Source organism: Aspergillus puulaauensis, chromosome 5, assembly GCF_016861865.1.
Source record: "Aspergillus puulaauensis MK2 DNA, chromosome 5, nearly complete sequence".
NCBI classification, from domain to species: Eukaryota; Fungi; Ascomycota; class Eurotiomycetes; order Eurotiales; family Aspergillaceae; genus Aspergillus; species Aspergillus puulaauensis.
This window is the reverse complement of record NC_054861.1, coordinates 856,427-880,200: the sequence shown is the minus strand read 5'-3', so window position 1 is coordinate 880,200 and position 23,774 is coordinate 856,427. Positions and strand designations below refer to the sequence as shown.

The 23,774-nt window shown below is 48.9% G+C and overlaps 10 protein-coding genes across 10 annotated transcripts; 6 read left to right on the top strand and 4 right to left on the bottom strand.

The window, feature by feature from the left end:
- Nucleotides 1-263: 263 nt before the first annotated feature.
- On the top strand, nucleotides 264-2,118 carry APUU_50328A (RXT2 domain-containing protein; the record flags this gene model as incomplete). Its single annotated transcript, XM_041705313.1, has 4 exons — nucleotides 264-336; nucleotides 409-530; nucleotides 651-804; nucleotides 884-2,118. 4 exons carry the CDS (start codon nucleotides 264-266, stop codon nucleotides 2,116-2,118), a joined length of 1,584 nt encoding a protein of 527 aa, XP_041557811.1.
- Nucleotides 2,119-2,843: 725 nt separating this feature from the next.
- OPI3 (bifunctional phosphatidyl-N-methylethanolamine N-methyltransferase/phosphatidyl-N-dimethylethanolamine N-methyltransferase) lies at nucleotides 2,844-3,750 on the bottom strand (the record flags this gene model as incomplete). The annotated part of the gene is made up of 5 exons (XM_041705312.1): nucleotides 2,844-2,919; nucleotides 2,989-3,415; nucleotides 3,484-3,500; nucleotides 3,606-3,645; nucleotides 3,702-3,750. The coding sequence occupies 5 exons, from the start codon at nucleotides 3,748-3,750 to the stop codon at nucleotides 2,844-2,846; spliced, it is 609 nt and encodes a 202-aa protein (XP_041557810.1).
- Nucleotides 3,751-4,075: 325 nt separating this feature from the next.
- On the top strand, nucleotides 4,076-7,815 carry rgsC (putative intermediate filament protein (Mdm1); the record flags this gene model as incomplete). Its single annotated transcript, XM_041705311.1, has 2 exons — nucleotides 4,076-6,725; nucleotides 6,773-7,815. The coding sequence occupies 2 exons, from the start codon at nucleotides 4,076-4,078 to the stop codon at nucleotides 7,813-7,815; spliced, it is 3,693 nt and encodes a 1,230-aa protein (XP_041557809.1).
- A 1,416-nt stretch (nucleotides 7,816-9,231) lies between these two features.
- APUU_50325S (uncharacterized protein) lies at nucleotides 9,232-9,948 on the bottom strand (the record flags this gene model as incomplete). Its single annotated transcript, XM_041705310.1, has 4 exons — nucleotides 9,232-9,384; nucleotides 9,444-9,627; nucleotides 9,675-9,726; nucleotides 9,789-9,948. The coding sequence occupies 4 exons, from the start codon at nucleotides 9,946-9,948 to the stop codon at nucleotides 9,232-9,234; spliced, it is 549 nt and encodes a 182-aa protein (XP_041557808.1).
- Nucleotides 9,949-11,907: 1,959 nt separating this feature from the next.
- sonA (putative nuclear pore complex protein (SonA)) lies at nucleotides 11,908-13,062 on the top strand (the record flags this gene model as incomplete). The annotated part of the gene is made up of 2 exons (XM_041705309.1): nucleotides 11,908-12,168; nucleotides 12,235-13,062. The coding sequence occupies 2 exons, from the start codon at nucleotides 11,908-11,910 to the stop codon at nucleotides 13,060-13,062; spliced, it is 1,089 nt and encodes a 362-aa protein (XP_041557807.1).
- A 680-nt stretch (nucleotides 13,063-13,742) lies between these two features.
- APUU_50323S (methionine--tRNA ligase MES1) lies at nucleotides 13,743-15,866 on the bottom strand (the record flags this gene model as incomplete). The annotated part of the gene is made up of 2 exons (XM_041705308.1): nucleotides 13,743-15,582; nucleotides 15,646-15,866. 2 exons carry the CDS (start codon nucleotides 15,864-15,866, stop codon nucleotides 13,743-13,745), a joined length of 2,061 nt encoding a protein of 686 aa, XP_041557806.1.
- A 159-nt stretch (nucleotides 15,867-16,025) lies between these two features.
- APUU_50322A (Yae1 family protein) lies at nucleotides 16,026-16,610 on the top strand (the record flags this gene model as incomplete). Its single annotated transcript, XM_041705306.1, has 1 exon — nucleotides 16,026-16,610. One exon carries the CDS (start codon nucleotides 16,026-16,028, stop codon nucleotides 16,608-16,610), a length of 585 nt encoding a protein of 194 aa, XP_041557805.1.
- Nucleotides 16,611-18,134: 1,524 nt separating this feature from the next.
- Nucleotides 18,135-19,530, top strand: APUU_50321A (ICE2 family protein; the record flags this gene model as incomplete). The annotated part of the gene is made up of 2 exons (XM_041705305.1): nucleotides 18,135-18,656; nucleotides 18,724-19,530. 2 exons carry the CDS (start codon nucleotides 18,135-18,137, stop codon nucleotides 19,528-19,530), a joined length of 1,329 nt encoding a protein of 442 aa, XP_041557804.1.
- A 1,536-nt stretch (nucleotides 19,531-21,066) lies between these two features.
- On the bottom strand, nucleotides 21,067-21,703 carry APUU_50320S (endosulfine family protein; the record flags this gene model as incomplete). Its single annotated transcript, XM_041705304.1, has 3 exons — nucleotides 21,067-21,459; nucleotides 21,523-21,606; nucleotides 21,668-21,703. 3 exons carry the CDS (start codon nucleotides 21,701-21,703, stop codon nucleotides 21,067-21,069), a joined length of 513 nt encoding a protein of 170 aa, XP_041557803.1.
- A 988-nt stretch (nucleotides 21,704-22,691) lies between these two features.
- Nucleotides 22,692-23,588, top strand: APUU_50319A (SAM-dependent methyltransferase; the record flags this gene model as incomplete). The annotated part of the gene is made up of 5 exons (XM_041705303.1): nucleotides 22,692-23,025; nucleotides 23,095-23,112; nucleotides 23,169-23,279; nucleotides 23,341-23,459; nucleotides 23,532-23,588. The coding sequence occupies 5 exons, from the start codon at nucleotides 22,692-22,694 to the stop codon at nucleotides 23,586-23,588; spliced, it is 639 nt and encodes a 212-aa protein (XP_041557802.1).
- Between the last annotated feature and the right edge of the window lie 186 nt (nucleotides 23,589-23,774).

Genomic DNA, 23,774 nt, shown 5'->3' with positions numbered 1-23,774 from the left:
CCCGCAGCTTTCCCGTTCTGTTAGGCGGAGAGAGGCCGACTGGGAGAACGACGCCGGGGGAGGCTCTATCTTCTCCTCAGCTACATTCACCTTCTCTACGATTTGAGCTGGTTTGCTGAGCTGGTTTCGGTCGCAACTAGACCATTTGTCAAGGCTTTTGAGACTTCAACCTGAAGCCGTTTGCAAATTCCCAAATCTCGGGTTTTTCAACCTCAGCGCGTACACTCCACTCCTGTTCCATAGCCTTCGTTCAAAACAGAGTCATGGCAGCGCAAGCGGCCCTAATCGCCGATACCATAGTGGGGATGAAACGGGCCCTTCGCAATGAAAATGATGGTATGTCCAAATCTCCAGTCCCTAAAAATTTTCGTTATTCCCGAGAGCTTTCTCTGACCTGTGCTTCCTCAGATACGGGTCCCGATGATCCAATCATGCAACCCACGAATAGAGGCAACAAGCTCCAGGCGAATGCAAGATATGTGAAAGAGGGTGCTATGGGCTATGTAAACCCTGAGGATCTGTATAAACAGGTATTTTCTGCTTCTTAGCTTATATCGCCGGATGCCTGTGCCAGTCTTGTCGGATTGCACGGGCCAAAGGCGCTGAGCCTGAATTGCAGATGGCTGATTGCCGTTGAAACTTGGATGCAGAAAATTGAACATGCCGGGTATACACGTTATATCCTCCAACATAATCCTGTGCGCTACGACTCGGAAGGCGACGAGCTTGATGACGATGATGAAGACTCAGAAGCAGATGCAGCTGTGGCGGAAGAAAATCCGTTCTCTGAGATCGCACTGGAACGTAAGTGAAAGCTCTTGATCCAATTAGGCACATGCTCTTATTGCATGATTGGTTGACTTTACCAACCTCGGTTGTCTAGATTTTCTATGCCCGTTGAAACATCCATCCGAACTTCCTTCTCACCCTTCGTTATCGCACGCATATACTTCTAAGGCTCTTCTACACATGACACGGGCGATTGAGACCAAGTTGCGCCAGGAACGGGCTTTGTTATGGCGGGCCAGGAATTTACATCGGCAATTCCTTGGCGATGGACGCTGGGCACCGTGTGGCTTATTCGAGACGCCCGAAGACAGGTTGATTTTTGAACCCCAAATAGCTGGCACAGAGCACAATTCCCCTCTATCAGAATACGAGACCAATGGGGTCAATGTCTCGGAACAAAATGAACCTAATAACTCGAGGGACAGTGCCCAAAATCCATCGTCATCTGCAGCCTCCCCAAAAGAAGTCGAATCACTACCACATCACAGTGACAAACCCGAAGACGCAGATAACGATGTTGAAATGGCGGCTGAGCCAACTGAGGTATCAGAAAAAGAGTCTCGTATTCTGGATACCAATCACGCGAAAGAGCCAAAATTTGAAGAAGTCGATACAGTTGTGGGCGACCTTCCGCAACATTCAGAATCTCGAGACGGTGTAGCCAAATTAAATGGCGACAAAACAGATGAATTGCCTGGCGATCAGGATCGGATTCGAGGTATGGATGGGACTGTTGATAAAGAGACGAAAAGGGACGATGGCGCCGACCTAGAGCGTCAAAATAATGATGATATGGGAGATGGGATAGACGAGGATGTTGAGATGGAAAATGGATCGTCCCCGGAGCCCCCAAGACGTATGACAACCAGAGCTCAGACCAACGCAGGCCAACCGCAGCAAGATCCTGATTCCGAGCGTGCTTCCCCATCCGCTTCTAGCGATACACTTAGCTCGCTCCCTACACCTCACCCCTTGTATCTCGTGCCCGAATCAGTTCGCCCAGACGCCAATTTTGGCCTACCTCCCAATGAGGCCGAGGATACCCGCCGACTTCTCTGGTCATATGTCCAGAAACAGGAAGAGACAGTGCGCGGTTTCGAGCACATGCTTGAGACTCTTCTACGGGCTTGCCGGATGAAAGAGGACGTTTTTGAATGGTGCAAAGCGGAGGGGCATGTCGGTGAGTTGAGCGATGGGGAAGATTGGTATGACCGTGAGAAGTGGGGTCTTGCTGAAGGGGAGGACTTAAAGAAGGGTGCGGACGAAGACGACATCGAACCGGTTGAGGAAAGCCGATCGAATAAGAGGGGCAGGGGTCGTCGTGCCTAAGATGGGTCATCCGTACTCAATCTCCGGCCCTTTTCCTCCTCTCATCCATATGTGCTGCATCGTTATACATAGATTTCATAGCGTGGAGTTGGCGGGTATTTTACTCTCGGGCCTTGTTTTGGCTAAGACGTGGGTGGCTGCCACGTCAAATGGTTTATACCCTCTCCGGGCCTTCACTCGGACGGCCTTTATACATACCGTCGATATGCCGAACATTCGTGGGAATGGCTTATTTGGGAGTTTTTGGGATGCTTTAAGAATGATATGCATGATACCATACTAGGTGGCAACACCATTGATCTGTAATCATCAAACAAAATAACCATAAAATCACTTTGCTTTTTGAGCCTATTTTCTATATGCATTGAAAAACCTGCAATCTAAGTATATACGGGTTTAAAATATCTTTAAGCGCATTTCACATTCCAATTATGCTCCCTTATCATCCTCTCGATACAATGTTGAATACCACTCTGCCTTTTTGTTCTCGCCTTGTTCTGTTTCCAAGAGCTAGAGGTCTCCCATCAACCCAGATTCGGGCCATCTTTTTTGTCCTGCACGTGGCCTTCGCCGTCATGCCGAGTCGATTATTCTCCCCGTTTCGTCTTTATGAATGTTGAATGCTCAAGTCTTAATCTCAACATCGACCTCTTCTATCCTTCGTTGAACTTGTATGTTCTCTGCTTCTAAGTTTGTCGCGACTCACCGAGCAATGGCTAGGCAATTTACTGGCTCTTGCCGCCTCGCTTCGACCTTGCGCGCTCGCGCTCGCGCTTAGCGTAGATTTCCGCGGTGAAAGGGCTACATGTTGCGTGATTAGATGCACCAACTCGATCACGCTGAAAATCGTGAAGGGGGAGAGGGACTTACTCCTCCCACTTCAAGGCAAACCAATACAAAACAAAGACAAAGGCCGTAAGCAAAATACCCGCAACCTTGCCATTGTAGAGCGCAACGCCCAGAAAGTTCAGAGTACTTCCCCAGTACATTGGAGAGCCGGTAACGTTGAAAGGGAAGCCCGTCACGGGTGCATCCATTAGGATACCAAAGTAATCTCCGAGATAGGTACCAGTGACGCCAAGTGCATACATGCTTGACAGAACGAGGACAGAGCCCACAGCAAAAAGAGTGCCGCCGAGGATGGGTTGATGCGCTGGGGCATAGTATGGCTGGTCTTCCAGGGCCAATTGGTAGACGTGGTCGCGTAGGATTCCTAGGGAGAAGATGGTGGCGGCGAGGAAGTAGCAGCCATAGTATGGGCTACCAAAGATACGAGTCAAGTAGTGGCTTCGATACTCTACGGATAGTATTAGAAGGTGCCCGCCAGATTGTCGCATTTGGGGTGTTGGAGGGATAGAAAACTACCGGCACGGGCAACGATACTGGAGTCCGCCGAGGCGGCCGAGGTTAGCAGTGAAACCGGACTGCACAACATTGTGCAAATCGATTGCGAATCAGCATTGCAGTTTGCTGATAAGAATACTTACTTCCAAAATATGGGGTTGAATGCAATGGACAGCGCAGCATCTAGAAGATCAACAATTGAAAAAAGCGCTGGACGTGAATAAATCAGGGAAACGTACATTTTAGCGTGCCCTGAGAGAAGTCGACAAAGTCGGAGAGAGTCGACATATTTGTGGATGTCGGGGCTAGCAGCTGGAAGACTGAGGAAAGAAAACACAAAGGAGAGAAGGGAGGGCAGAGGAGGGAGGACGTCAAGCGGAGAATTGGGGGGCGAAGGTGTTGACAAGTGACGTCTTCGCCCTGCTATAAATCAGGGGTCCTCACCGCCTGCCTTCTGCTTCTCCGCCTTGATATTAGCTTCCAACTGCCATCCTTTGATAGACCCAGACACTTTCCATATCAGTCATCTTGTTGGCAATGCATTCCCTTATAGTTTCACATTTGCCCTCTTGACCGCCATGATAAGAGACCCAGCTGCCGTGCAACTGGTGTGATGAAAATGGTCGTGAAATATCGCGAATACGTCCTAGCGGGCTTTGGTGGTTTTGTCGCTTGGGGTTTCGCTGTTCACTGGCTCCCTGTTCTTAGGTATCTTGGATATGCCTTAGTTCTGGGGGCCTTCCTCTCGTCTGCCGCTATCTTCGGCGTTGTACTCCTCACTTCGCGAAACTCGACTTCGTCCAAAACCAGCCAGTCTAAGAACCTACCCGTCGCATTCGTCGCACGCCGGCATTGGCAGAAGGAGGTCCAAGGGTTACAGAAGCACTCCAAGTATCATGCGGAGTCACTATATCCACAGTCGTTCATTGTGTCCGAAAGCATCGATGAGATGCTCTCGCTTATATCTCGCGACTTCGTCTCGTCATGGCACCGCGGAATCAGCCCGAACCCCACTTTCCCTAATGAGGTGGACAAAGTGATACGGACAGCAATTGGGAACCTGCGCGATCGGCTACTGGCAGAGGATATTGTATCCCTTATCGTCTCTCGAATATTTCCTATCTTTACTACACATCTGAAGGAGTTCGATATTGCGGAGCGATCTGTACGAGGAAAGAACTTGACTCGCAATGTCACTGAATCTGAAGAGTTGGATCTTGCTATCGCAAGCAAATACCGTGATGGCCATTTACACCCGGCCGCAGTCCTTTCTTTATCCGACCAAAAAATAGTGGAACAAGATTATTTGCGCAAACTAACCGTTGGATTACTGCCCCAATTGTTCCCAGAGAGTGTCCTTAGTAGCCGCATCGTCTCGGTACTCGTTAGGGAAGTTGTTTCTTGCGCTATCCTCTTTCCACTTGTATCGGCGATCTCGGATCCGGATACGTGGAATCAACTGATGGAAGCTTATGGTCGAACTGCTCTTCAGGATCGGAAAACTGTACGCAAGCTCCGGGCTGCCTTGGACGAACATGCATCCCCCGCTCCCAAATCGAAACGCGGTCATCCTTTCCCGCGTCTCTCGCCAAACGATTCCGAGCGAGCCTTTGAGCGGTTTGTCCGAACTATTCGACGCTGCAGTAACCTGTCCGACGCCCGGCGATTCAGAGCTCTTGTAGCCAGTCAGTTGAAACGAGAGTTGATGGTTGAAGGGCAAGACCCAGTCTACCTTCGGCGACTCGAAACTGGAAAAAGGGTTCTGGATCAGAAGGTGGCCAAACTTTCTACTCCTAATGACCAGTCGTCTCATGCCGCTGCTGCAGTTTCACATTTCCGACGCAAGAGCTCATCAGCGGCCCAGGAAGCGTCTCTGGTTGATGTGATGCATGACGCATCGGGCCTATCATATTTTATGGAGTTCATGGATCGTCAACATCTCATGTCTCTGGTGCAATTCTGGATCGTGGTTGACGGGTTTCGTAACCCCCTTGAGGACGACTTCGGCGACGAGTCATCGCCCAGCTCTAAAACATGGACGACCTCGGACAGGAATGACATGGCCCTAATTAGCGAGACATACCTGACAAAACCTGAACTGAAGGTGACAGAAGAATCTCGTCAAATTGTGAAAGCCTTTCTAAGTGCAGGAAAGCGCGCCACCTCCGAACAATATCGTAAAGCTCGCATGGTGATATTGACCACCCAGTCTGCTGTGCTGGAAGGGTTGCAAGATGCTTATTACCCGAAGTTCAAGCAGTCAGACCTATACTATAAATATCTAGCGCTCGATGACGGCTCACATAGTAGCGGCGTCGCTGTGCCGTCCCTGTCATCTCAACAAACCCCTGTGGGTACCCTCGAGATTCGGGAAAGACGCCCTCTTCCCCCATTGATAAACCGCACAACGTCACATCCGGGTTCCAAGCCGAAAAGGGATCTACGAAGAGCTGCTATTTCATCGAATGACGTACCCAGCTTAGGGAAACTCTTTGACGACGAAGAGCCAGTGAGGCGGTCAATAGACTCTGAGCGTTCAGCGCCACTGTTCGACGATGACTACGATACAGATCCGCTTGCCATGTCCACCCAGAGCCTTAATCAAAACATTCCACACGGCGATTCTGAGAACAATGAAAACAGAATAATTGAAAACATGGAGGCGGCTCTGAATGACATTATCACGAATGAGCCTAAACATGGGAAACTAGAAGAATTACCTTCCAATGATCCGAACCAAAAATCGCCTCGCAGTTCGATTGACATTCCTACAGCGGATGGTCGAGGGGACGATAGATTGAAGCCCAGCATCGCCTCCTTGGGGCTTTTGGATGGGACATCACGCCGCGGAGTGTTTGATGACGACCTTTTTCCTGAGCAGCAAAAGTACCTTGAGGATGAATACGAAGAGCCAGAAGGCGCGGACGCCAGAGATTCTGCGGACGAGGTTCATGAAGCAGCACCAGGTGATCTAGGATTGACGGAAGCAATTCAAGCGCTCACGACAGACATTGAGAAACTCGGGTCGCAAGAGGCGGTGGTCGACACCTTAACTCGAAAGGCCGAACTCACGAACAATACAGCGGAGTTACGGATTCTACGAAAATCTAAGACAAGCATTCAACGAGAGCTTCACCGCAAAGATATGCAACGACAACAGTATATGATCCAGGAGAGTGACAATAGCCTGTATGGCCGGTCGAGCATCCGAATCAAGTCCATTGTAGTGGGAAAAGAAGAGGATGGTCGAGAATTTGCTTTGTGTATGCTCGGCACCACCCTGGTTGAATTCCATGACTGACCTCTGCAGATGTTGTTGAAGTACAAAGAAATGCTGGGGAGCAAATGCCAGCGGCATCCTGGGCAGTCGCACGCAGATATAGCGAGTTTCACGGACTTCACCATCAATTACGCATACAATACCCATCTGTGCGCCAGCTAGAGTTTCCCCGGCGGCGAATGGTCATGAAGCTTCAAAAGGAATTTTTACAAAAACGACGCTTGGCTCTCGAGGCGTATCTTCAGAAGTTATTGCTTCTTCCAGAAGTATGTAGGAGTCGTGACTTACGCGCCTTTCTCTCTCAGCGAGCCATCATCCCACGCAACGAGGCACCGCCAGATGGGGAGACAAAGGACCTAGTGACCCGTATATACAACTCTGTTGCCGACGGAATGGATGATTTCCTCGGGAATTTCGGCGTCCTCGACCAACTCTCAATTGCTGGACAAAATCTCATTTCTGCCGCCACCAGTCAACAACAACAACAACCATCTACCGTTGTAACAACGGCGGCTAACTCTGGCCTTGCGACTGAAGATGCCGTGACGACCGCCGAAGCTGAGGCCGAGCTAAATGCCTTTGAAGATCGCGAACTGGAGCCTTTTATTAAGCCCATCTGCGACCTCTTTCTAGAAACCTTCGAGCTCAACAAGGGCAATAATTGGCTCCGTGGCCGTGCAGTCGTGGTCGTGCTCCACCAGCTTCTCGGCGGTACAATTGAGCGTAAAGTCCGCGAGGGCGCGCGCTCTTTAGTCCAAGACGAACATCTCCTACGCTACCTAGCTCTGGCAAAGGACACACTCTGGCCTGGTGGGGCTTTCCGCCAGAATAAGGTCCGCACGGCCTCGGAGCGTCTCAAGAGCCGGACAGAAGCTAGTCTAGTCCTTGCAACACTTGTACCAGATTTAGCGGGCAATGTAGTCGGCCGCGCAAATGCCCAGGCCGCGGCGAGGAGAATCTTCGCAACACTGAATAACAAGCGATTGAACGCGCATTTGATCTTCACACTTTTAGACGAGATCGTCTTGGTCTTGTTCGGCGGCGACAAAGCCACTGGGCGAATTCGACCGTGAAAAACACATTACACACGGCACGTGAATATTAGACGATAATGACTCGCATGGCTTATGATGGAAACGAACCCCCCACATTCCTGTATCTGTATATTTAGAATATGAAAGGCAGAGGCTGATTGCAGTCCGTTGTCATAGACTGCATGATGCTTGGCTAGCGATTCACATACTATATAATGTCTCTGATTCCCGCCTTTCGTTCCTTATGCTTTCCCCGCCCTAAGATTAGTAGCGGTGTATTTTAGAAGAACTTAGGAGAGGAGGACACATCCATTCCGGCTGTAGAATGCTTAGATAGGGCTGATATAGACACGATAGATAGATAGTACTCGTACCCGGTCTTTATACTTGTTGTATCTGCCGTTTCTTCTTCCTCAAGGCCAATCTTTACGCAAATTGAACATAGAATGTAATCCGGACCCCGTGAGGCTGTATAACTCAATAAAATAAGTATGGCCAAGATTGATTCTCTTTTTGTTTTTGTTTTTCGGGTGCTTCATCGACGGATCACATTAAAAGTCATACACATACTCTGTTCATTGACTCGGAAATATGCACCGTGCATGGGTGTACCAACTGGCAATTGCACGCCACGAACATGGTGATCGGCTGGGGTGTGTCGATAATGGTTTGGGTTTGAAGAGGATCCCGGGAAAGCGCAGTAGGGTGTGGGCAGAAATGTGTGTAAAGATAGGGTGTTCGTCTATCTATATCTGCTGTGGCGTTCTTTTATCCGAGTTGGAGTGAACATTCAATGTCAATATATATTTCTGCTATCACAATCAAAATGTGGAGCATTGCCAAAGTATAAGCCGTTTCTCTTTTTTTCTTACTTTACAAGGACGTGCAGGACAACCAAGGTAATTATTTGGAGACGGTCATACTTACCTTGGACAGATACAACATAGACCTAAAGTGTAGATCATAGAAGTGGGTAAGGATCCCTCATAGTTGGCAATGGCCGCACCCATGGACTTCGATAAGGTATATTACGTGCAGTCCAGAGGGATCCAATCTCGCAGTCGCGAACGAATTTTAACATCTACTAGATGTTTCCTTCTCAAATGCCTGTAGCCCCCTCATTGTTCAACACAGTTGTATTATTGGAATTGAAAGAGAGTGAAAGAGACCTGGCTATTCAATTCAAGCCGGCTCTGCAAGCACGCACTGCCCCGAGGGAATCAGTGGACTAGAGCTGATATTTAAAGACAACAAAGACCAAATCACAAAGATAAACACATGTCTGTACTCTTGACACGAAGCTTCTAAAGCCTCGAACCATTGAAAACCAATGCTCAGACGAAGCAGGACGAGAGACGAAGTATATCAAATCATGAAGATCCATGAAGTGATATTAGCAAGGAGAGACAACACCGCAACTACTGAAGCGGGTAATGTGGCAAATGTACAGCCACCCTATGCTTCCTCCTTTGACTTCTTCTTTGACTTCTTGCCTGGTGTGACTGGGGGTGGACCCTGCTTGGTCTGGTGAACAACGAGACGTGTCCAGCACTCTTCCTTGTCCCATTCGAAGCCAGCAAGGTAGGGTTTGTCCAGCTCATCATCAGCCTATGAGTAAAGTATGTTAGGATCAAATTACCAATATAGAATAGATTGAGTATAGGTACCTTCTTCTTGAATTGCTTGTAAATTGCGTCCAGCGCATCCTTGATTGTGACACCCTTCATGTTACGGGCCGTTACCTCTAACCCCAAGGGGAAATGGAGGTCAATCTTCTTCACCGGCGGATTTACGAGATGAAGTTTGAGGATGTCTCGGTCCTCGACTGTTGATGGTGAAGTGTTTAGCTTCCTGTGAAGAGTTAATAGGATAGAACAAATAGGGAGCTGAAAGCGTACCATCCAGTCTTCTGTGTTTCAATAGGCAGAGTGATTTCAATTCCTTTCTCCTCTACGTGGCAGGCATATTTTAGCAAGCTAAGTGTTAGTTAATGAGGTTCATGAGAAAGTTACCTAGTTCCTTGATGTTGTAGATGCCTTCGGCCTGAGATGAGGTACGCCTGTGAGACTTCTTGTCGGCATTATCAGGTGCCTTCTCGTCCTTAGGTGATATCGTCAAGCCAGCAACGGCGGAATCGACCTTGGTGAGCTCGGGGTGCTCGGCAACAGACATGGCTGCGATATAGGATAAAATGTGAGGTTGGTTAAATAGAGATCTAGGTCCCAGGGAAGATATTAGAACCTTATCTCGCCCCTGAAATTACTACACAGGAAGAAAGACACAGGGAATGGTAAACACAGATGACAGTTGACAATAGATGACACACCCCCGGATATGGGTATGAAGGGGAATGACTACATAGGTGGGAAAGGAGGGTGGTCGATGCGGGAAATGCAGGAACAAGGTTGAGCTTACCAGTCAGTTGGATACGGACGGCTGAAGATTGAGATTCAGATGGGATAAAAGCAGAAGAAGAGGGAAAGAAGAGGGAAGCGGAAAGAAAAGGGAAGAGGAGGAGTGGAAGACGACGGGGGAAGGAGAAAGAGGGGAAAAGCAGGTGACCTCCAGCTGGAGAGCCAAAGGGAGGAGCATCCTCCCACGTACATGATCACTTCTACATCGGATGTCCAACGGCATTTGCCGATTCCTGGATTTTTGAATGGCCTAGAACACTCTACTACGCAGACATTGACACTGAGCTAGCTAAATTGAAGATACAGAAAAGATAGACGGGCGATGGTAAAAGACGCCTTAGAAGACGGAGGACGAAGCATGCGTGTAGTACTTCGTACAACGCGATGTTTCTAAAGGTTGGTTGTTCTACGTCAAGTGGGACCAGAGACTAAATGGAGAGATTCAAAGTAAGCTGTGGCAATGAGTATGGGACGATGTGAAAGGATATTGGATGGCAGGCTAAACATGCAGTGTGATGGATATGGAGCGTGGGTGAATGATGAAACTACTTCCTGCTTCCGGCAAGGCCTTGCATGGTCAGGCTGGGCTGACTATTCATGTGGCCGAAGCATGTTAATGGAAGATCGTATCAGTGATGGATCAGTCGCAGTATACTTGGAGCAATGCCAACTGTCTTGAGTGAAGCATTGCCATGTCGAAGAACCCTTCACATAACCCCTCAAGTGACAGCTTCGAGAGGATATCGTACGATTTTAAGACTACTTACTAAGTGGTGAATTGAAAGGATCTCCGCACCTGTCGCAGATACATCAGGCGATGGTTCAATCCATGTCGGGCGTGTTCCGCATCATCCCACCGAGCAATGCCTCGCTCATTCCACTGAGAGAGTGAAATGGGCCCCATTGAAGCCCTTATTTCCCCTCGCGCATCGAGGATCGACTACGCCGTAGAGTAGCTACAAAGTACTCTTCGGGAGAATCGGATCACGCGAGAGCCTGACGTCGAGAGCTCTTTAGGGAGGGGGGCCCACTAAAGCTAAGGCTGCACCCCGCATTTCCACCCGCTCCACTTGGTCCGCGCCCGCCAGCATCCATTTTTTACGCTACCACGACCATTCAGGAATCGCAACGCTGAGCTTCTGGTATCCGCCGTAACCTGTATCCCCTGCCCACTAAGAGCGTTCGATGGTAGGAAGTCACCCGTGTTGACGACACCACTCAACAGGTTCCCTACAGCTATCTTTTTCTGAGTGTTGAACTGTGAACAAGATTGGTTCCGATCTCACGTGGAGCCAGTAAACAAGATATTCTAGCCATTTACAAGTCTGTCCTTCAAGTAATTTCATTCCTGAGACCATGCTGTCACATCAAACAAAATCAATGTGAATATGGAAGTTATTGCTGTGGCGAACGGGGCTCCTTCTGTTTATGATGTTTGTTCTGTTTGCCTTGTTTGTTTTGAAGCGGTGAGCGTTACGGCCTGAAGGCTGAGGTTGCGGTACTATCGGTTCCCAAGCGCGCTTTGCATAGCGGTCCTTCTTTCTTGTCCTGCCCAGCATCTTTCCCAACAACCTACCGAACGAGCAATCCTCTCGCATCCCCGTCATCCTATCTGTTCGTATATGCGCTCTTGATACTAGTTGACCACACTTTACAATCGCATATCCTACCCCACCGCATTGAGATTTCAACTCAGATTCGAAAAAAAGTTGTTCAAATGTCGGGCCTTTTTGGCGCTGCGGCCACTACCACAACAGCTGCAAGTAACACCACTGGGGACATTTCAAAAGACGTCGCCCTTAATTCTCCCCCCGAGGATAGCATTTCAGATCTTCGCTTTTCACCTGCAAGCGATCACTTAGCTGTAGCATCATGGGATAAGAAAGTCCGCATATACGAGATCAACGATCAAGGTCAGAGCGAGGGCAAGGCACTTTTCGAGCATGAAGCTCCAGTTCTGAACTGCTGCTGGTCACCTGTAAGTTTCAAGAGCTTGCGTGATGTCGTTGTATTTTCCCGCCGCTTACAATGCTTATTTCATTAGGATGGCACAAAAGTCGTTGGTGCAGGTGCAGACAAGGCGGCTCGCATGCTCGATCTTGCAGCCAATGCCACCACACCTATCCAGGTCGCCGCCCATGACGCCCCGATCAGATGCTGCCACATGTTTCCGAATCCGGCTGGTGGCAACCCCCTCCTCGTGACTGGTTCCTGGGACAAACAAGTCAAATACTGGGATCTGCGGCAATCGACGCCTATCGCATCATTGGAGTGCCAGGAACGTGTTTACACCATGGACGTCAAAGACAAATTACTAGTTATCGGAACGGCAGACCGGTACATCAACATCGTCGATCTAAATAACCCGACAAAGTTCTATAAAACCATGCAGTCTCCTCTAAAATGGCAAACACGAGTGGTCAGCTGTTTTGCAGACGCAAGTGGCTTTGCCGTCGGGAGTATTGAGGGCCGCTGTGCTATCCAGTACGTCGAGGATAAGGATTCGCACTCGAACTTCAGTTTCAAGTGCCACCGTGAAACGCCTCCCAACCAACGCGATGTCAACAATATCTACTCCGTCAATGCCATTTCCTTCCATCCAGTTCACGGCACTTTCAGTACATCCGGTAGTGACGGGACTTTCCACTTCTGGGATAAAGATGCCAAGCACCGTCTAAAGGGATATCCCAGTGTTGGGGGGACAATCTCTAGTTCGGCTTTCAACCGCAATGGAAACATATTTGCTTACGCCGTGAGTTACGACTGGAGCAAGGGATACTCAGCGAACACTCCACAACTTCCCAATAAAGTCATGCTTCACCCCGTTGGGCAAGAAGAGGTGAAGCCGAGACCAGGTACTAGGAGGCGATAATCGAGTTGGTAAAAAAAACCCTCCCGCTCGGCGCAGTTTGACTATCCAGTCAACGTAGCTACAATGGGTGGGAATATTAGGTGGTGTTGGAATATACCTAGGTAATATACAACTACCAGTACTTGGGTATCTTATTGTTACGACGGATTAAAGGATTAAACAAGCCTTCTTCAGACAGACTGACACGGATGACCTCTTTATTTACGTCCTTGCTGTTGTGGGTTTCTATGTGTAGTTTTATATTTTCTAGTAATGCATGAGCGAGCCTTTCTGCATTGTCCTTCCATTGTGGAATGCCCATTCGAAGTCGATAAAATATAGGCTTTCTTTGAATGACGGGGGGTCGTTATAAATGGTTTATAGTATGCCAGTGGGTACGTTTTTCTTGTTATATTTGCTTTAGGCGATGGGTCTCGCGAGACATCAATTTTATCAACACGGGTTGAAAATGCCCCTTCTAGGGTTATGAAAGTTTGCCATGCAATTTATATAATCTGAAATATCCTCGTTGGCCGGCAACATTTACATTGAATAACGGAATAGAGAAATAGAAACCCATTCCTTGGAAAACGTGGTTTTAATGATGAATGCATAATTGTTTAAAGTTACCGCTCATAGTAGGTATAATCTCATCTGAAAGTCTACAAAGCATCTAACTATCTCGTAAACAGCGGTCACAATCACGATGTTGGGATCGTAACCTGCGCAACACCGTCGGTGACCTTCTCGACAGATTCATCATGTTTCCCCTCCGTCGTGGCATCGGTTGACTCCGCACCTCCTTTGGCTGTGGCTTCAACAGGCGCAACACCATCTGCACCCGCAGCAGCAGCAGCCTCCTTGGCCCTCTTCTCCTTCTTTTTGGCCTTCGCCGCGTCCTTAGCTGCCTTCTTTGCGGCGGCCTTGGCAGCTTCCTCCTCCTTCTTCTGTCTGTCGGCCTGAGAACCACCGAACTGCTCGCGCCACATATCGGCCTTTTTAGGGTCGATACGCGAGAACAGGTACTGTGCCTTGCCGATATTGTGGCCCGGCTTTAACGCCACGGGCTTCCAGCCATCCTTGATGTCCTCGAGGGATGGGATGTGCGCGAAAGGCGCACCCAGTTGCTCGTTAATGGACTTGGAGGTAGCAGGGAGGTAGGGAGCGAAAACGCTAGCGAGGAGATGGATGAGGTTGAGTACGGTACCGACAACGGCAGCGGCGCGCTCGGGTTCGTTGGCGATGAGGGAGTTGTCTAGTCGGTTGGCTTGGATTAAGCCATTACCGGCTTCGGCGAGCTTCATCGCAGTATTTACACCTGCGCGCAGATGCACGCCATCCATTTCTTCAATATATTGTCGGAGGAGAACCGTGACCTCATCTAAGGTGGGTTGGAAGCTCTCGGGGACGGTGAATTCGGGGATAGTGGAGCCGTACGACGCAGCAACAAGCTTGATCACTCGGTTGACTAGATTGCCTAGCTTGGCAAGTAACTCACTGTTGTTGCTATCGACAAATGATCTCCATTCGAATTGAGTGTCCCCTGTTTCGGGGCGGTTCTTCAGGAGATAGTATCGCCACACGTCTGGGGCCACACCAGTTTCTTTGGCGTTATTGCCGAAGACACCAACTCCGCGGGATTTACTGAACTTCCCACCTTCATAGTTCAAATACTCAGCAGTATTCAGGTGATGAAGCATAGTCCACTTATCCTCAGTTCCCAGCTGGCATCCGGGGAAGATGACGCTGTGAAAGGGCACGTTGTCTTTGCCCAAGAATTGATAAAGCTGGACATCCTCAGGGTTGCGCCACCAAAGTTCCCAGTCAGGGGTATAATTCGCGGTAATTGATGGGTAGCCAATGCAAGCTTCAAACCACACATATAGCACCTTATTGTCAAACCCATCCAAGGGGACGGGAACACCCCATTTGAGATCTCTTGTAATACCACGGTCCTTCAAGCCTTCTCTCAACCAGTTTTCCGTGATATTGCGGGAGTTCTTCGGCCAGTCAGCATTCTCCATAACAGGAAGAACATATTTCTCGATAGCTGGCTGAAGCTTATCTAGAAGGAGATGGATGTGTTTCGTGTTTCGCTTCACGGGACTGGCGCCGTCGAGTTTACACCGCGGGTTGATAAGGTCGAACGGATCGAGGAGGTGACCACACTTATCGCACTGATCTCCGCGAGCGTCGTCGTAGTGGCATCGTGGACATTCTCCCTCGACATAGCGATCGGCCAAGAAGGATCCATGGGTCTCGCAAAACGGTTGTTCAGCGGCCTTTTCCGCAAGGTACCCATTGTCATAAAGCCGCTTAAAGATAGTCTGAGAAATTTCGGTGTGTTTTTGTGTTGGCGTGCGCCCAAAGTGATCGAATCCAATCTCAAACCATTCATACACTTCCTGATGGATTTTATTGTACTTTGCGCACAGCTCCTCTGGGGTCACCTTTTCCTCCAAAGCTTTTGTTTCTGTTGCAGTACCATACTCATCTGTTCCGCAGATGTATAGCGTTGGGTGTCCGCAGGCCTTATGATATCTAGGAATATTGCATTAGTTAAAAGTTGACCAATGTTCATCTATTTCAAAGCGGATGACTCACCTGGCAAAAACATCGGCACTAAGCACGGAGCCGACAATGTTGCCCAAGTGAGGAACGTTATTGACGTAAGGCAAGGCGCTTGTAACTAGAATATTGCGCTCACCCTTCTTGGGCAGGATTTTTGCTTCTGTAGCCATGGTGGGTGATTGAGATGGCGGGGATGTGGAGGGGCAAAAGATGGACTGGAAGGGGAGCTTTTTTTTTGGTGGTGGATGATTCATCGGCCGTCGGCAGGCCGTGAACAACAAACTCCACAACTCCGATGTCCATTGATCTATCCCTTGCTGACCACTGTGGAATTATCTGCCTGGAGTGGATTTCGGAATCATTAACCTGGAACTTGTCTCTCTCTGGTGCGCCTGGTTCAACTACTAGCCGACATGGATAACAACCTTCTTGAAAGCCTTCTCGACCTGGAGGAAGATTTCTACAAAGAAGGGTTCGGCCTGGGGACTGCGGATGGCGCGGAGGCTGGGTATACTGAAGGAAGTGTGTTTGCTGTGGAGAAGGGGTTTGAGAAGTTCGTTGAACTGGGAAAACTCTATGGCAAAGCGCTGGTTTGGGCTCAGAGGCTTGCGGACATCAAACAGAACACACACAAGACATCTTCACCGAACTCAGAACTGATTTTTGGCATCGAAGAGGTGGGAGAAGAGAGCTCCCTGAAACCTGTCGCTTGCAAGTCGATGGCGAAATTCTCTCACAGCTCCCGACTCGCAAAGAACCTCGATACACTTCTCGAACTGGTTGATCCAGCTTCTTTACCCATGCAGAACACAGAAGAGGCTGTCACAGATGTAGATGAACGTCTGAAAGGGGCGGTCATCAAAGCAAAGCTCATACAGCGTGCATTTGGCGAGCGCGAGGATACCTCAGATATCCAACCTGATTCCAAAGGGGGTCAAATTTCTGGCGACGGCACTGGCAGCATTGAAGACATCAGCTCCCTCAATATCAGACATTGATTTGCGTGCATGAGGGAATGAGTTGTCGAGGAGGATTCACTTCACCACCGGCTTCTGAAGAGGCTTTAATGTCATTTTCTATGCGGCACCATTCGAGGCGTCTAGGCTGCTTCCGCAGATATTCCTCCCTAAAGAACCTGCGGCGTTAGAATGGCTGATATCCTCCCTGTTCGACACGTCCATTCACCTCAAGAGCTCCTTATTCGAGTATTGTGGCGTCAGCAGCCCTATTGCTACGAGTTCCGTGCGACTTCTTCATGCACATAAATTGCAGCGACAGTCCCAGGTCAGAAGTTAAAGGATGGCGTTTACGACGCTTGGATAAATTATTTAGTCTTGCGCATCATTTTTTATGGTAGGCATAGCGGACAAGCCGCGTGATGTATTCGCTGGAAAACATATAACAATACTAACTAATGATAAAGGTGGGCGATAATCCCGCTAGAGGGGTATGTCGATCTGATCTCCAGGAGGACTTGGTGGAATACCTTTGTTTCGCAGCAAACCAATATTGAAAGAACTTTGACTTTGAAGTCTGGAGTCGAGTGATGGGTCTCTTTTGACAGATGACTGTCTGGGCAGCAATGTATTCGATATTCTCGTGTAATGTTGGGTTGAATGAAGTGATAGGCAGCCAGAGTGGAGAGGGACGAGCTCAGGGCCCTGAGCTAGCTTGTGTCTTTAGCCCAAGACGGGCTAGTCTATGCCAGATGTCTTCAGTTCGCAGTTCGCACAGTCAAATACAATCCAATGTGACTGTATCGAACTTGATTTGTAGAAATCGATTGCTGTCGCATGCTCTTATTTTCGCCAGGTTTGCTTGGTCATGTGCGAGATTGTTGGCTGGCGTAGAAACTCAAAACTGTCGCTAACTGTCGCCAAATGAATTTGAACTCAGGAATTAGCGCAGGGTCTTTTGAATTCCAGCTTCTTCTGTAGTTGACCGCTTGTTCAAAGCTTTTTAGCGACTGCAGTGCTTCTGTATTGTGATTGCATCGTGAATTCCTGACTGGCGAGAACCGGTAAGGCCCTGGGAATTTTACTTTTATTTCTTTTTCCATTGCAACTTCTCCTTCTCCCTCTGTTGCCCATATAGGTGCCTTCTCTGTTATTCCCCTGAAGAGAAACTTCAATTTGCTATCTGCAATCCGCATTCAGTGGTTCAGGTTAAATATATTTGTATTTCCAGTACGGATACTCGCCACGTGAAACAGGTCGATTATTCCGTCCCGCTAAGAGATAAGATCAAAACTTCCAGGGTAGAGGAACACGAGAACCACAACGTACAGAACTAGGGTCGACAACTCCCAAAACTAGCTCACGTTCTCTTTCTCTCATCCTGCGCGGATTTATGCTCCCTTGCTGAGACTCTATTAATCTCTGTGCCCCTCCCCTCCAGGTTCGATAAGTGCCTGGAGGCTGCCAGACCGACCTCGCGTCGTCGATCGAGCACAACCACCAGCTTCCTTCTTCCTCCTTAACAGGCGCGCTCTTCCTCGTTCGCGCCGCCGCCTACCCGGTCCGATGTGGCTCTTTCGGATACTTTCTTCGGCCCTCTTCCTTACCGTCACTGTTTCTTCCATTCCGCTGGCCTTTGACGTCGGTGGGAAGACATGCGGTCTGGCCTTTTCACTTTCCCTGGCGACATTCTACTTTCTTTTCTCCGTCCTAAAACTCACAACTCCCGAGCGATCCTGGCTGCGCTCCTCACTCATTGTTCTAATCAACTCTGCGCAATGGATCCTCATTCCGATTCTCCTGATCTGGTCACTCAACCGCTTCTCCGTTGACACTGATAATGCTACTTCATGGGTAGAACGGACCTTTAGCGGGAAACGCGCACAAGACTCATCTATTCAGGACTGGATTTTTGGTCGCGACGGGTTACTGGAGGAGGTGGCTATCGGGAACTGGGACAAACTCTTGAGGTGGTCGACTCCAGTATTCCAGCTCGCAGAGGGGTTTTGCAGCTTACTGGTCATCCAAGCCGCCGGGCAGATCACCCGATGGCTTGTAAATCGCGGCGGTCGGAGCGATAGCTGGATGGTATGTTCATTTCGCAGTGTAAGACTTGCAAGGCTTGTGAACGGGAACTAACCCTCGTTTGTGATAGATCGGCTTTCTTGTTCTCTCAGCGTCCATCATTTCAAGCTCCGTATACTTTCTTTGGCGCGTTCTCCAATTTCCCGAGATATCCAATGTTGACGCCGCCTTAATAGGTGTGACCGTGACGTGTGCCGTGATACTATGCGCTTGGGGAATTGGAAGCGGCCGTGGGAACCCGGTAGAGAGCTCTCTTTTGTTCGCATACGTTGTGCTGTGCATTTATCAGATCTTCACGGACTATCAGCCATCGCATCCAGTGGAGCAGCCAGTTCAATCACCTGCGCAATCGGGAGATTTCCCCCCTCTTCCGCCTATCATTATGGCATCATACACTACTCTAATGCACGCCGTATCCCTCCTACCATCTATCATCCATGCCGCATTCAATATGATCACTGCTGTCTTCAGCGCAGTGACTCCGTCTGTCCTAATTTCGCTTACATACCGTATCCTAGTGTTGTATGCGTCCACCCGAATCATACCTGCAGTTCGTGAATCCGGGGCTCGCGCACTCTCTCAGGAAGCCTCGCTGGACGACTCCGATGCTGCTGGCCAGTTTTTGGGCTTCCTCAGTTACTTCTCCCCTTCTATCCTTATTTCGGTTTATACCAGCCTTCTTATGCAACATTTTGCAACGACCTCGCAAGCTATGGGTGGTAGTGGGCAGTGGTGGAGTACCCAGGGTGCAGGAGGTGGAAACCTTTGGCGTTGGATCAATCTTGCAGGCATGTTGGCCCTGTACGCTGTCGAGCTATGGCTTGGAGCCTCTGATGATCTCGACTCGGGGCTGGCTGGTCATTGGAAGACCGACTGAAAGTGCGAGTAAATTTGCAACTTAATTGTGACAGCTAGCCTAATCCCTCTGGGATTAGAGTTTCGATATAGTCGTGTCTAACTGGCTCCTCTCGCCGTGCACGTACGATCCTAAGGAGACGCTTGGTTGGATTCCCGTGACCGTGGTCTGGGAAATCGAGCACCTCTTGACAGCCACTATTGAAATCAGTGTCAGTCTTCACACTTTTTTTCAAAGAGATGGCGGCTGGCTTCTAGGAAGTACTAAAACGATGCAAGTATATTTTGGAACCAAGATTGCCAGTTCACGACCCCCCGACTTCGTTTGCTTTCCTCATCTACACTCGAAAGTACACCGAACCATACATTTCCCAGCTTTGAACCGACTCGAAGATCAACCTTTCCATGACACACTATACAACATTTATCTGGGCACATCTCAGAATAGCTTAAAACAAGGTTTTCTTATACCAAGATGTCACCACCAAATATGCCACAACCGTTTAACTGTTACTTCCAAGCTCCAGGCCATAATCTACCTATCTGGCCGTTCGCAATTCATCAACGGATATCAGGCTCCCCCCTTTTCACAGTCAGTCATTTATTCCTATTTAGACACGCCTAGGTTTCATGGAATTTTTCCTTGGCCAATATACCCCAATCTATTTTTGACCTTATCAGTCCCATGTCTCCTTACCTTAAAACTCTATTTCCCGGTTATACTTCCTGAACTGCGTAACCTATTTGAGGCATCCATGGTTTTATCTATTTACCGCGTCAGCTATGATGGCAGGTAAAGGGAGGGGATTTATACAGGGCCGGCGGAATGGTATAATAAGACACCCACGGATATGCAATGGGATGCCAACCATTTGGATTCGGTTAATGCCAAGTGGGGTACTCACTTACCTTGTAGTACATAATACGCAGGAAGGTAGCAATAAATAATTAGTGATGATTCGGGAACTTGCCCTAAGTACCTCCCCGATATCAAGCATTTGAAAATACGTCCTAGGATCGCATACAAATATCGGAACGTCTTGAAGCCAACTACTGGCTCAGACAAAAAGTTATACAAGAATACAGATATATGAATGATAATAAAAGTTATCAATAAGTGATGCACGTCGGTATACACAAAGAAGAGAATAATGACAAAGGGAATAATAATATAATGCGCAATCTAGCGCCATTTAGAAACAAGCGCAGGCATGCGTGGGCCCAGCTAATAGGAAATTAGGAACTTGCAACCGTCTGCAAGCGAGGAGAGTCTTCTTGACTTCAGCCTAAGAGAACGGGTGAGGCGAAGCAATTCCTATGCTGTCGATGCTCGTGTGACCAAGGGTTTTGGAGTGCCCCGCACGGTCCCTTTGCTTTTTTTCTGACCCCTCAAACCTCGACATGTTCGAACGAGGAACCCGACATTCGAAATTACACCAAAGAGAAAGCAGAAACCAAGGCGCCAGGCTCTTTTCGTACTATCATTCACTGGTATAATAACGGAATAGAGAATGGATAAAATAGGACACCGAGAGAATGGCCGTTTTTGGAGAATTTATCATCGTCGAATGGGGACGCCCTCGGTAGCAGGAGGCGGGCTTACAGCCTCATCCTGGTCTTTATTTTCGGTTGCTTCAGGTGCGTTTTCAGACTCATCCACGCTTCTTCCGCGTTGAAGGAAGCTACCTTCCTTAATGGGGCTCCGACTCTGGAAGCCAACAGACCCAGGATGGCTGCTAATACTGCCAGGAATATGCTGCCCACCCTGAGCGGAAATGCTGCCACCGTTATTGCCCGCGGCCATAGGGTTGTTCGCACCGGGCGATGTAGCGGTTAGATGAGGAATATTTTCAGGAACTGGGTGTTGTGAGCCGATGTTGGTCACACCGACATCTGAGGCCTTTCCGGCTTTGCTCAGAGCATAATCCCCCGAATCAAAATACTTTCGCTCCTAGATAGTAGCTCAGGTACATTAGCGAAGAATGACAATGTTGAATCTTTGATAACCGTTTACCTTGAGCTTGTTCTGGAGTAGATCTTTCTTGTTGGGCATTTTTCCATAGAGGCGCAGCAGGCGCTGCTCATCGGGACTCAACTTCTAGATCACGGTCAGAGCCCGCTCGATGTAAAACATATGTGGGCAGCCAGCGAGAACATACGCTAGTATCAATCTTGTTCTGCTGATGAGGATTCATCGTAATAGACAGCTGCAGCAATCACAATCTGAGACGAGGCTGTCTGGAGACGGTAGTAGTTGTATGATGGCGAGAAGTCGGTAAGTTATCTCAACGAAGACGTCGGGCGGGGAGGTTAGACGAGGTAATGCTGGGTGTCGTCAGAGTACCCCACTGATGGCGGGGAGGGAAAGGTGATGTCGTTTGGAGACGTAAGGGATATAACGCGGATTATCGAGCGTCGAAAAGGATGGAAAGACCCCTAGACGGCAGAGAGAAAAGTTGGAATTGGAGAACAGCCGTACATAGACGAGGGATGGAGTGAAGAAGTTCTTGGGAGAATAATAATAGTCGGAAGTCTAAAGGTCCAGTCCCATAACTAACTTACTTAGTTAGTTACTTGGGTTGATTATCATAGCACGCTCCCACTCAGCACCCAACTAGGCAAGTCACTTACCGCATCTGGCTAGACCCGCGGATATCTGAAACGGGCAGCCCACTGGAAATAGAATCGACACTGGTAAGTGACAATACGCCTCGAGCTTGGATAAAGTAAGAATTCAAACTTCTTCATATTAAACCAAGTGTAGTCTGTAGCCGGGGAGGGAGTTCAACGATCTGAAAGTGCGGCTCATCATGATAGTATAAACCAGAATGGCCCGCTCCCGGTTCTTCAGAATACGCAGTGCCTAACCGTGTTGAGTTTAGACTGGTGTGCCACCAACCATGGACGAGATCGCCGCAGCTCTTTGCTTTGGGCAGTGATAAAATTATTCCAAAGGCTCAATCAATCTATAAAATCTTAGACACTCCAGGAAGTCGCTGCTCGACTTGAGAACGGAAAGAACTTCAATTAGGTCTAGCAACAGCGAGCGGAGTCTAGCTGCGGAAGAGAATAATTTTTCTACCCCTCATCAAAAAAGCCCATCCGTTTGCGACTTAATAAGGTAGAGATACTCATTGCTCAGCCAACTACATCTATTCCGTTGACCACAATTACAGGTCCATTATGAGTGACCAAAATCCTGCCACCGTGCCTGTCACCATCGTGGTCGAGCATCTAGACCCCGAACTGGGCGCCTGGTCTGCCCTGGAGTATGGCTGTATTGCCCGAGAGTCCCATTCAGCAGGCAGTAAATTTCTCCTGAGCTCAGTCCCTACCTCGTTGCAAATGCCAGACGATCTAGCCGCCACAGATGGCCTTGGAGTTGAGCATCGCAGTGTCGAAGAGGTTTTTGCGGATCGAAAATCCAAGGTCTGCCTCTTGGATCCCTCTGCCAAGGTTGAGCTCAGTCCCGCTGATGGGGACAACTTTGAAGTTTTCCTCTTTGGGGGAATATTGGGTGCGAACCCCCTCGTAGACCACGATGTATAGGCTTCTTCTAGCTGACTTTAAGCGCTGTCATACACAGGTGATGACCCTCCACGGGGTAGGTTACATTCAAATCCCAACAGGAGCACCTAAACGCTGACGAGTTGAATTCAGACCGTACCTCTGAACTTAGGAAAAAGGGGTATGAAGGACGACGACTTGGACCCGTACAGATGACAACTGATACGGCTGTACGGGTTACGCGCATGGTTGTCCATGACAGAGGTAAACAGACCACGCCCGGCCCCTATGTCGATTAACATATCAGAAACACTGACTTCATCAGTTCCTCTAGAGGAGATCCCATACATTGACTACCCAGAAATTGTGATAAATGAGCATGAGCGGACTGAGATGCCGTTTCGCTATGTAAAAGACAGCGATGGCAAGCCCATCATGCCCAAGGTAAGCCAATGGAGGCTGAACACTCGCACCAACTCAGGACAAGAGCCAAATGTGCTAACTTGCTACTACTAGGGAATGTTAGAACTGATAAAAAAGGATGCTGACCAAGGTATCGAGGGCCTTTTCTAGCCCTCTGCGCGGAGTAAAGGGGATGGGTGATTAGTAGTATACGGTACCGGATACAAGCACGAATGCCGCACGGATAGGGACAGCATATGCTCAATAAACCCAGAATAAGAACTACACCGTCTGTACGAATGAATGCCTTCAAGATTCTTGCTTATTGAGCTTCGAATGCGGCAGGTCTCCCGGCTG